The 12,696-nt window shown below is 31.9% G+C and overlaps 1 protein-coding gene across 1 annotated transcript in view; it reads left to right on the plus strand.

Annotated features, from left to right (window-relative positions):
• Positions 1 to 12,696, plus strand: part of RPS6KA6 (ribosomal protein S6 kinase A6) — a 125,573-nt gene that overhangs the window by 76,657 nt on the left and 36,220 nt on the right. The window contains exon 9 of the mRNA XM_006908990.1: positions 6,052 to 6,194. Within this exon, the coding sequence (XP_006909052.1) occupies positions 6,052 to 6,194 (143 nt within the window). The remainder of the gene's footprint in view (positions 1 to 6,051; positions 6,195 to 12,696) is intronic.

Below are 12,696 nucleotides of genomic sequence, written 5' to 3' on the forward strand. Positions count from 1 at the left end.
ACTATGCAGATGACATGAGTCTCTATATAAAAAAATACCCTAAAGATTCCACAAGAACACTACAAGAAACAATAAGCAAATATAGTAAAGTTTCTCGATACAAAATCAACATTCAAAAATCCATAGTGTTTTTATACTCTAATAATGAAGTGTCAGAAAAAGATGTGAAAAAATAATTCCTTTCACAATTGCAACAAAAAAAAATATAAAATACCTATGAATAAATATAATGAAACATGTAAAGGACCTATATAATGAAAACTATAAGACCCTATTAAAAGAATTCGAAGAAGATACAAGGAAATGGAAAGATATTCAGTGTTCCTGAATTGGAAGAATCAACACTGTTAAAATGATCTCATTACCTAAAGCATTATACTAATTTAATGCATTCCCTATCAAAATCTTATCATTTTTTAAGAATAGAACAAAAAATTTTGGATTTGTATGGAAGCACAAAAGACCCCGAATTGCCAAAGCCATCCTGAGAAAAAAGAACGAGGCTGGAGGCATCACTCTGCCCGACTTCAAATTATACTACAATGTGACAATAATCAAAATGGCATGAAATTAGCAGAAAAACAGACATATGTACCAGAGGAACAGAATTAAGAGTCCAGAAGTAAACCCATGTTTATATGGGCAGATAATTTTTGACAAAGGAACCAAAAAGATACAGTGGAGAAAGGAAAGCCTCTTCAATAAATGGTGCTGGGAAAACTGGAAAGCCACCTGCAAAAGAATGAAACTAGACTGTTGTCTATCACCACACACCATAATTAACTCGAAATGGATTAAGGACCTGAATATACGACCTAAACAATAAAATGCATAGAAGAAAATAGAGGAACTAAATTCAAATACCTTGGACTTAAAGAGGATTTTATGAATTTGACCTCAAAGTCAAGGGAAGGAAAAACAAAATAATGGGACTACATCAAACTAAAAAGATTCTGCTCAGCAAAAGAAACTGTCTACTAGGTAAAGAGACAACCATCTGAATCAGAAAATATATTTGCTAGCAACGCCTCCAATAAGGATCTATTATCCAAAATATACAAAGAACTACGACTTAATAACAACAACAACAACAACATACAAACAATCCATTCAGAAAATGGGCAGAGGACTTGAACAGACACTTCTCCCTAGAGGACATACAAATGTCTAAAAATATATATGAAAAGATGCTCAATATCGCTAGCTATTAGGGAAATGCAAGTCAAAACCACAATGAGATACCATCTCACACCTGTTAGAATAGTTATAATCAACAGAACAAGGAATAACAAATGTTGGAGAGGATGCAGAGAAAAAGGAACCCTCATACACTGCTGGTGAGACTGCAAATTTGTATAGCCATTATGGAAAACAGTATGGAGGTTCCTCAGAAAACTAAGAATTGATCTACATTATGATCCAGCAAACACTCTACTGGGTATTTACCACAAAGACTTGAAAACTCAAATCTGAAAGGTATTTGCACATTGATGTTTATAGCAACATTATTCACAGTGGCCAGGAAATGGAAGCATCCAAAATGTCCTACGATAGATAATTGGCTAAAGAAGCGGTGGTACATATATACAATGGAATATTACTCAGCTATAAGTAGAGGTGAAATACTGCCATTTGCAACATAATGGATGGACCTTGAAATAATCATACTAAGCAAAATAAACCAGACAGAAAAGTTTGAAAATCATATGATATCACTGATATGTAGAATATAAACCTAAAAGCAAGAGATGGACAGGACAAACAAACTGAGACTATGGACATGAACAATGGACTAGTGGTTACCAGAGGGGAGAGGTGTAAAAGAAAAAAAATAAAATGTAAAAATAACAATAATAATAAAATAAAAACTAAAAATCTATCAAAATAATTTAAAGTAATTTTATGGTTATCTGCAAATTACTAATAGTATATAAATACTCATTAAATTGTTGTGCTCTGCATGTACTTTTAAAACTTAAAGTCTTGTAAAAGTTGTTTGTCATTATACCGATATACTGCCCCTACTCCCTCAAGGAAAAAAAAAAAAAAACCCTTATATAGCTGATTTCTACATTTTCTTCTCTTTTCAAATTAGTGGTTTGGGAAAACTACTGATTAACATATATCTTATTTACTACTGTAACTAATTCTTAATATTGTAAATTCTTTTTTCAATGTTGAGCAAATTCCAGTGTTAAATATCAGTTTGGTCAAAAAAGTACAGCCAACGACCTCTTTGGGGTGGCATAAATCTCTGAAGGGAATGGAGGATAAGAAAATTTTCTTTCCTTCTTCCTCCTCTCTGGAATGGCCAAAGAAGCCAATATTCTTCTCTACAAAGTTGTTATATTCAACTGAACTGAGCCTGAACACTAGCTTTCATGAAATTTAATTTTTGAAACGGAATGTTCAGAGTTTAATAGTCTCAAAATGTAGAGAAAGAACTTAATTGTACATTAAAATATTTTTTTAAAATTATGCATAAAATCATAATGCATTCAGTTATACAAGGATAAATGATTTTTAAATGAAAATATTTAGGGCTCTCTTGGAGCCCTAAAATTAAGTATTAATGTTCTATTTTATTTTAAACAAACAGTATAAGGCTTATAGCTTTTTTCATTTATAGAATTAAGGTATGATTCATAAAACTTATCTTTCAGATCCTTGTGGTGATGAATTTATTCTGTATCTTGACTGCATCATTGTCAATATTGTGGTTGTGGTATTATAATATCATTTTGTAAGATGTTACCATGGAGGAAACTGGGTAAAGGGTAAACAGGATCTCTGTAGTATTTCACATAACTGCAGTGAATTTGCATATATAAAATTTAATTTAAAAAATCACTCATATATAGTTCTGCAATCTTGGCAAATGCATACAGTCTTAAAACCACCACCAACATCAAGATATAAAACAGTTCCATCACCCTTGAGAACTTCCCAATTATAAGTCAATCCTTCCTTTACCAATAGCCACCAGTTTGCTTTCTGGCCCTATAGTTTTGCCTTTTTCCACAATGTAATATAAAGAGAGACATACAGTATATGTAGTCTTTTGAGTCTGGCTTCATTTACTTAGTATAGTACATTTGCGAATCATTCATATTTTTGTATGTATCAGTATTTTTTTTTTAATTGCTGAGTAGGGCTCCATTTTATAATGGTACTATGGTTTATTTATCTAGTCCCAATTAAGGAGCATTTGGGTTGTTTCCTGTTTAATTTGTCAGTGAGGAATAAAGCCATCATATTAATTTACAGGTTTTATGTGAAAATAAATTTTTATTTCACTTAAGTAAATACCAAAGGAGTGGGATTGCTTGGTCGTATGATAAATATATGTTTAACTTAATGAGAAATCTCCAAAATGTTTTTCAAAACAGCCGTACCTTTCGGCATACTATACCCACTAGCAGTGTATGATAGCTGTAGTTGCTCTGCATCCTTGCTATTACTTGTTACTGTCGGGATTTTTAATTTTAGCTCTACTAATAGGCATGTAGTAATATCTCATTATTTTAATTTGTATTTGCCCTAATAACTAATGACATTGAACATCTTTTCATGTATTTCTTTGGAGAAGTGTCTGTTCAGATCTTTCTTCCATTTAAAAAAAAATGTGTTTTTTTGTTTTCTTTTTGACTTTTTAAAGTACACTTTGAATAAAAGTCCTTTATCAGATATGTGATTTCAAATATTTTCTCCCAGTCTATAACTTCTTTTTTATTTTCTGAACATTACCTTTTGAAGAGCAGTTTTTGATTTTTATAAAATCCAGTTATCAACTTCTTTTTTCTTTTATGGATTATACTTTTGATGTTTTATCTAAGAAATATTTTCCTAATCCAAGATCACGAAGATTTTCTCCTGTATTTTTTTTGATATTTAAAAATGTCAGATTTTATATTTTACATTTAGTTCTACGATTAATTTTGAGTTAATGTTTGTTTATAGTATGAGGATAGATTTTTGAATGTAATATCCTATTGTTCTGGCACTATTTGTTGAAAAGACTGACTTTTCTTCATGGGCTTGCTTTTACACCTTTGTCAGAAATCAATTGACGATATATAGCCAGTTCTATTGTAATGCAACACGTATCATCTTAAAAATTAGTGCACTATGCATAATTGCAGAATAAAAAAGACAAGATTTATGGTGAAAATGGGGTTAGGGGTTTAACAGTAATCTGTATAACCAGTGACACATTAAAGAAAGATATGACGTATATGATATTCGTCTTTCTCTGTCTGATTTATTTCATTTAGCACAATACCCTCTAGGTCCATCCATGTTTTTGCAAATAGTAAGATTTCATTCTTTTTTTTGGCTGAATAATATTCCATTGTATATATGTACCACATCTTCTTTATCTAATTGTCTATTGATGGGCACTCTTAATAATTTAGAAAGTGTAAAACAATGCTATCGTTTTTATCAGCTTCCTTTTTTAATTAAAATTTTTTTCAACTGTAATTGAAAAAAATAGTAGGGAGCTGATAAAAACATGATAGCATTGTTTTACATATTCTAAATTATTAAGAATATGTAAATACTACAATAAATATGGTAGCTTATCTTGAAAAAATCCTGAAATTTGCTTATAGAATTGGTGTCAGAAAGGTAGCAGTTTGTAAGTTATTGTGAAGTAATGGAAAGTAGATTATCTAGAATTGGGAGGAAAGCTTAACACTACAGGTGCACAGAAGTGGCTCATAACACACATGATGAGCTGAAAGAGCTGGTAGGTGTTCGAGGTGGGTGCGTGTATGCATTTCTCCTTGGCTTGCTTCAGCCAGGTGCAGTTTTCTTGTGTTTTGTCTAGTGTTTCTTGCAGGCAGTTTTGCACATACTCCAACACGAAATTCAAAACTCAAATTCATGTTAAGCTCAAATTGTTTCCTAATGTACTACTTGCATGGGAACAAATTTGCATTTTCAAAACAGGCATTATAGCAGAATTGACTGTATGTGTTAGTCTTGGACACTGTCCTGTTCCATTTGTATGCATATGTCTGTCCTTTCTTCAGTATCGTACTGTCTTGATTACTGTAGCATTACAATAATTATTGAAGTCAGATAGTGTTAAGTCCTTCATTTTTTTCTTCTGTCCTTTCTTCAGTACCATACTGTCTTGATTACTGTAGTATTACAATAATTATTGAAGTTAGATAGTGTTAAGTCCTTCAATTTTTTCTTCTTTTTTTTTTTTCTTTTGGCTATTCTATTTCCTTTGTCTTTTTATATAAATTTTAAATTCAGCTTGTTGATTTCTACAAAATAAATTTTGCTGATATTTTTATTAAAGTTTTGTTGAATCTTTAGATCAGTTTTGGGAGAACTGACATCTTTAACAATACTGAATCGTCCATACCATAAATACAGTATATCTTTCCATTTACTTAGATCTACTTTGATTTCTTTCATTGACGTATCTAATTTTCAGCATACAGGTCTTACATGTACTTTGTATATTTATACCTGTGGATTTCATGGTTTTTTGTTGGTTTTTTGGTGGTATTATAAATGCTACTTTTAAAATTTCAACTTCCAATTTTTCATTGTTAGTTCATAGAAATAAGATTAATTTGTATATATCTACATATATATGTAGATAGATAGATACCTTTAGCTCTTTGAAGACCTTAAATAAAAATGGAAGCCTACCAAAGCTAAAGCAAAATTTGCTTTTTTAATATTTTAAAAAGTGTACATTACTGTCTCCTTTTTGTCTTATTCTGTTTTAAAACTTAGATCACTAAGACAGCTTTGATTTAATTTTTGTTGCCTCAAAATTATTGAATGACATTCTGGTGTAGACGTGAAAACATCTATTTTGAGATGAGATTTTACTGAGAAATTTTTAAATACTCTTAATACCATTATGAAATACAGGCTGTTTTCCATTATTGGTCTCACAGCTTTCTTAAGAGTAATTGTAGGCCATCTATGAATAATTTTAAGGTTTAAATACATATTTTTTATTGTTATTTTCTACTTTCTGAAGATCTTCAAATATATTTTTGTGTAACATTGTTATTATAGATTTTGGACTCAGCAAAGAATCGGTAGATCAAGAAAAGAAGGCCTACTCATTTTGTGGTACAGTGGAGTATATGGCTCCTGAAGTAGTAAATAGGAGAGGACATTCTCAGAGTGCTGATTGGTGGTCATATGGTGTACTTATGGTAAGTAGTGTTACTTTTTAAAATTATGTCAATATAAAATTAGTATTTAGAATTTTAATTTAAATTTGAGTGGTGTCAAGTGAGAATAGGGTTCTAATAATTCATGATTATCATTAAAAAACATGTTTGGCTAGCTGTTATACAATAATAATTAGGATTTGCTCTTCTGATTTCTTTTAACATTACTAGATGAAATGGTAAGTGGCAGCATTCTTTTATAAACTATTCAAGTTTAAAATTTAGACCTGAAATTATAAAATTCCCAGAAAAAAACATGGGAAGTAAACGCTTTGTCATTGGTCTTAGCAGTATTTTCTTAGACATGTCTTCTCGAGCAAGCAGTAAACTCTTTGACATGAATCTTAGCAATTAATTTTTTTGGTATGACTCCTAAGGCAAGTACGACAAGAGTGAAAAACAAATGGGACCATCAAACTCAAAAGCTTTTGCACACCAAAGGAAACCATCAAAAAGAAAAAAGACCATGTACTGAATGGGAGTAGATATTTGCAAATGATATATCTAATAAGGGGTTAATATCTAAAATATATAAAGAACTTGTACCAGTGAACATTTAAAAAATCTGATTAAAAACTGGGCAGAGAAACTGAATAGACATTTCTTCAAAGAAGATATACAGATGTCCAACAGACATATGAAGACATTCTCAACATCACTAATCATCAGAGAAGTGAAAATCAAAACCACAATGAGATATCACTTCACACCTATCAGAATGGCTATTATCAAAAATTCAACAAATAAATGTTGGCAAGGATGTGAAGAAAAGGGAACCTTTCTGCACTGTTAATGGAATTTTAAACTGTTACAGCCACTATGTAAAACAATGTGGAAGTTCCTCAAAAAATTAAAAATAGAACTACCATACTACCCAGCAACTTCATTTCTGAGTATTTACCTGAAAAAAATGAAAACATTAATTCAAAAAGATATATAAACCTCTTTGTTCATTGCAGTATTATTTATAATAGCCAAAATATGGAAGCAAGCAACTTAGGTGTTAATGATAGGTGAATGAATAAAGATGATGTGGGATATATGTACACATACATACACACATACATACACATATAAAATACTCAGACATAAATAAAAATTAAATTTCGCCATTTGCATCAACATGAATAGACCTAAAGGGTATTATGCTAAGTGAAATGTCAGAAGAAAAATTTTGAATGATTTAATTTTTTGTGGAATCTAAAAACAAACAAAAAATAAACAGACTCATAGATAACAGAGAACAAACTGATGGTTGCCAGATGGAAGGTTGGTCGGGGGATGGATGAAAAAAGATGAAAGGGATTAAGATATACAAATTCCCACTTATGAAATAAATAAGTCCCAGATGTGTTACATACACCATAGGGAATATAGTCAGTAATATCATAATAAATTTGTACTGTGACAGATGGTTACTAGATTTATGATAGTCACTTTGTAAGGTATATAAATATTGAATCATTATATTACACACATGAAACTAATATAACATTGTATGTCAATTATATTTTAATAAAAATTAGAAAAAAGTCTACCATATTTCAGAATACTGTGTTTAGCTATCATATGGTATTTTAATTGGTTGTCACAGAATTCAATACCTTAACATGTATTGTCTTATTCTCAAACTGTTTTAAGCATGTGCCTAGAAAGATTATTAACCTCTTTATGAGAGCAATCTTGTCTTATACTATTTTATCTCCCATAGTATCTAATATAGTGGGCATATGGACTGACTAATTTGGTGTAAGATCAAGCATGGAACCTATAGTATTAAGTAGAATAATAAATAATAAAGCTGTTGAATTAGATACAGTTTGCTTTTGAAGCTTGATAATCCATTTTTCCTAGTTCTCATTGAATGTCACACAATATGACACATCAGTATATTAAATTCTTACTATAAACTTGACATTTGAGGAGGGCAGTGAAGTGGGAACAGATTAGAATTACAATATTTTGCATTTCCTATGACCTAAGAAGGCATATAATCTGGTTGGGGAAACAATTGGAATAGCTAAATAAGCTGTCTGGAATTACCTTAGGAATCCAGGCTAGAAGTCATATAAGTTGATGTAGGAAAAGTGGAGGAGGTAGAACTTAAATTAAGCACTGAATAATTGATAAAATTTAAATAGCTGCATATCAAGAAGAATATTGTGATCAGATTAGCAGGGACCTGGAGAACCAGTTGACTAGAGTAGTAGTGGAGAATAAGGGCGAAGGTGGAGGAAATGAGGCTATAAGCCTATAAACATTTGCATTTAGCTCTCTAGGTAGTAGGAAACATAGATTCTTAAACAGGATGGTAATTATGGGAAGAATATATCTTAGGAAGCTTAGCCTTGGGAACATTATATAAATAGGTTGTAAATGGAAGAAACAAAAAATAGGACCAACAAAGTATCCTTATAAGACAATTGTAAGATTATAGAATTAAAAAGAAAAAGGAAATCATAAAGATATTTCAAAAGAAGAAGTGGCTGACCTTTGTAGCAGATTAAATGTCACAGATGAAGCAGAGGGGAAGGGTCAAAATAGACACCTCTAAATTTTATGAAGTTTGAGGGATTAAAAGAATGGTAGGTCAGTAGAATAGAGACAGCTGGGAGGATGGTTGGTTTTGGAAGTGAGGAAAGCATTGTTAATTTAATTTATTGAGGTGATAGTAATAAAATTATATAGATTTCAAGTATACAATTCAATAATACATCGTCTGTATACGGCACTGTGTGCTCACCACCCAAGGTCAAATCTTTTGTCACCATGTTTTTAACATGTTGGATGTGTTACTATAGGTTAGTGGTTAACCCCTTGATGGTAATAAATTAGGAGAGGGCAGTGGAGAGATTATTAGAATCATTCGGAGACTCTTAGAAAACAACTTGGCACTGGTGTGCTAACAACAATAAAGGCTTGGTGACAACAGAAGATTACATATAACCCACACAAAGATCACATCCAGAGTCCGTGGCATAGGGGATCAGGGAAAGTGTGCCACTGGGCCACACAGAACACCTTCCACATTAGACCTTCTAGCCAAGGCTGAGAGATGAAACAAATATTCCTGACCCATAAGAATGAATGCAGAGAGGCTAATAAAATGAGAAAACAGAGAAACACACTACAAATGAAACAACAGGAGAAAACTCCAGAAAATAAGCTAAATGAAATGGAGGCAAGCAACCTACCAGAGACAGAGTTCAAAATAACGGTTATAAGGATGCTCAACGAACTTATGAGGAGAATGGATGAGCACAGTGAGAACATCAACAGAGAGATAATAAGCATAAAAAAGAACATAAAAACCAAAAAATGAACCAGACAGAAATGAGCAATATAATAACTGAAATGAAGAATACACTAGAAAGATTCAACAGTGGATTGGATGAAGCAGAAGGTCGAATCAATGAACTAGAAGACAAAGTAGCAGAATACACCCAGTCAGAACAACAAAAAGAAAAAAATAATTTAAAAAAATCAGGATAGTTTAAGAAACCTCTGGGACAACATGAAGCATAACAGTATCCAGACCATAGAAGAGAGCGAGCAAGGGCTTGAGACTCTATTTGAAGAAATAATGACAGAAAACTTCCCTAACTTGGTAAAGGAATGAGGCATACAAGTTAAGGAAGCACAAAGAGTCCCAAATGAGGAATTCAAACAGACCCGCACCAAGACACACCATAATTAAAATGCCAAAGGTCAAAGACAGAGAGAATCTTAAAAACAGCAAGAGAAATCTAGTTACTTAAAAGCATGTCCCCATAAGAATGTCTGCTGATTTTTCAATGGAAACTTTTTAGGCCAGAAGGAACTGGCAAGAAATATTCAAAGTTATGAAAAACAAGAAACTACAACCACAAATATTCTACCCAGCAAGGCTTTCGATTAAAATGGAAGGTGGGATAAAGAGCTTCCCACATGGGAAAAAGTTTAAGGAATTCATCACCAACGAGCTAGTATTACAAGAAATGTTAAAGGGACTTCTGTAAAAAGAGAAGGAGTAAAAAAAGAAAATAGACATAACAAATACAAATAATAAAATGGCACTAACTATGTACCTATCAGTAATCACTTTTAATGGAAATGGATTAATTGCTCCAATCAAAAGACATAGGGTTGCCGAATGGATAAGAAAACAAGACCCATGCATATGCTGTCTACAAGAGACCCACTTCAGATCAAATGACACTCACAGACTGAAAGTAAAGAGGTGAAAAAAGATATTTCTTGAAAATGGAAATAAAAAAGAAGTCTATTTTATATGAGATAAAATAGACTTTAAAACAAAAATTCTAATAAAAGACAAAAAAGGGCATTACATAATGATAAAGGGATCAATAAATCAAGAGAACATAACCCTAGTAAACATATACACACCCAACGTAGGAGAACCTACATACATTAAGCAACTATTGACTGACATTAAAGGAGAGATCAACAGTAATACACTCATAGTAGGAGACTTTAACACCTGTTGACACCAATGGACAGATCTTCCAGGCAAAGAATCAACATGGAAACAATGGGCCTAAATGACACACTGGACTAGATGGATTTAACAGATATTTTTAGAGCATTTTACTCCAAAGCAGCAAAATATACATTCTTCTCAAGTGCACATGGAACATTTTCCAGGGTAGACCACATGTTAGGACACAAAACTAGTTTCAATAAATTTAAGGAGATTGAAATCATAACAGTCATCTTTTCTGATCACAATGGTATGAAACTAGAAATCAAGTACAAGAAAAAAATTGGAAAATACACAAACACAGGGAGGCTAAGTAACATGCTACTAAACAATGAATGGATTACTAATGAGATCAAAGAAGAAATCAAAAGATACCTAGAGACAAATGAAAATGAAAATACAGTGACTCAAAATCTATGGGACACAGCAAAAGCAGTCCTAAGAGGAAAATTCATAGCAATACAAGTCTACCTCGAGAAAGAGAAAAAGCTCATATAATCTAACCTAACACTTAAAAGAACTAGAAAAAGAACAGCAAACAAAGTGCAGAGTGAATAGAAAGAAGGAAATAATAAAGATCAGAGCAGAAATAAATGAATTAGAGTCTAGAAAAACAATACAAAATATTAATGAAACCAAGAGCTGGTTATTTGAAAAGATAAACAAAATTGACAGACCCTTATCCAGACTCACCAAGATAAATAGAAAAAGGACTCAAATAAATAAAATCAAAAATGGAAGAGGAAAAAATAACTACAGACTTCACAGAAATACAAAGGATCATAAGAAAATACTACGAGCAATTATATGCCAACAAATTGTACAGTGTGGAAGAAATGGACACATCCCTAGAAACATGCAATCTCCCATGACTGAGTCAAGAAGAAACAGAAAATCTGAACCAACCGATTACCACCAATGAAAATGAATCAGTAATCAAAAACCTCTCACAAAAGTCCTGAACCAGATGGCTTCATAGGCAAATTTTACCAAACATTCAAATAAGAATTAACACCTATTATTCTCAAACTATTCCAAAAAAAAATTCAAGAAGAGGGAAGGCTCCTTAACTCCTTTTATGAGCCCATCATTACCTTGATTTCAAAACTAGACAAAGACATTACACAAAAAGAAAACTATATGCTGATATCTCTTATAAACATTGATGCAAAAATCCTCAACAAAATATTAGCAAACCGAATTCAGCAATACATTAAATTCAGCAATACATGATCAAATTGGATTTATTCTTGGGATGCAAGGTTGGTACAATATCTGCAAATCAATTAATGTGATACACCACATTAACAAATTGAAAGATAAAAATCATATGATCATATCAATTGATGCAGAAAAAGCATTCAACAAAATCCAGCATCCATTCATTGTAAAAATTCTCAGCAAAGTGGAATAGATGGAACATGCCTCAACATAATAAAGTCCATATATGACAGACCTACAGCTAACATCATACTCAATGGGGAAAGGCTAAAAGTGTTTTCCTTTAGACCAGGAACAATACAACGATGCCCACTTCCCCCACTCCTCTTCAACACTGTATTGGTGCCTTTGCCACAGAAGTAAGAGAAGAAAAATAAATAAAAGATATCCAAATTGGAAAGGAAGATTTAAAACTCTTGTTATTTGCTGATGACATGATACTATATGTAGAGAACCCTAAAGATTCCACCAAAAAACTGTTAGAACTGATCAGTGAATTCAGTAAAGTATCAGGTTACAAAATAAATATTCAGAAGTCAGTGGCATTTTTATACACAAATGATGAACTTTCAGAAAGACAAATTAAGAAGACAATCCTATTTACAACTGCATCAAAAATTAACCAAGGACATAAAAGACCTGTTCTCAGAAAATTATAAGCCATTGAAAAAAGAAATTGGAGAAGATATAAATAAATGGAAGCATATACTGTACTCATGGGTAGGAAGAATCAACATCATTAAAATGGCCATATTACCCAAAGCAATCTATAGATTCAGTGCA

This window comes from Pteropus alecto, unplaced genomic scaffold (genome assembly GCF_000325575.1).
Source record: "Pteropus alecto unplaced genomic scaffold, ASM32557v1 scaffold273, whole genome shotgun sequence".
NCBI lineage: Eukaryota > Metazoa > Chordata > Mammalia > Chiroptera > Pteropodidae > Pteropus > Pteropus alecto.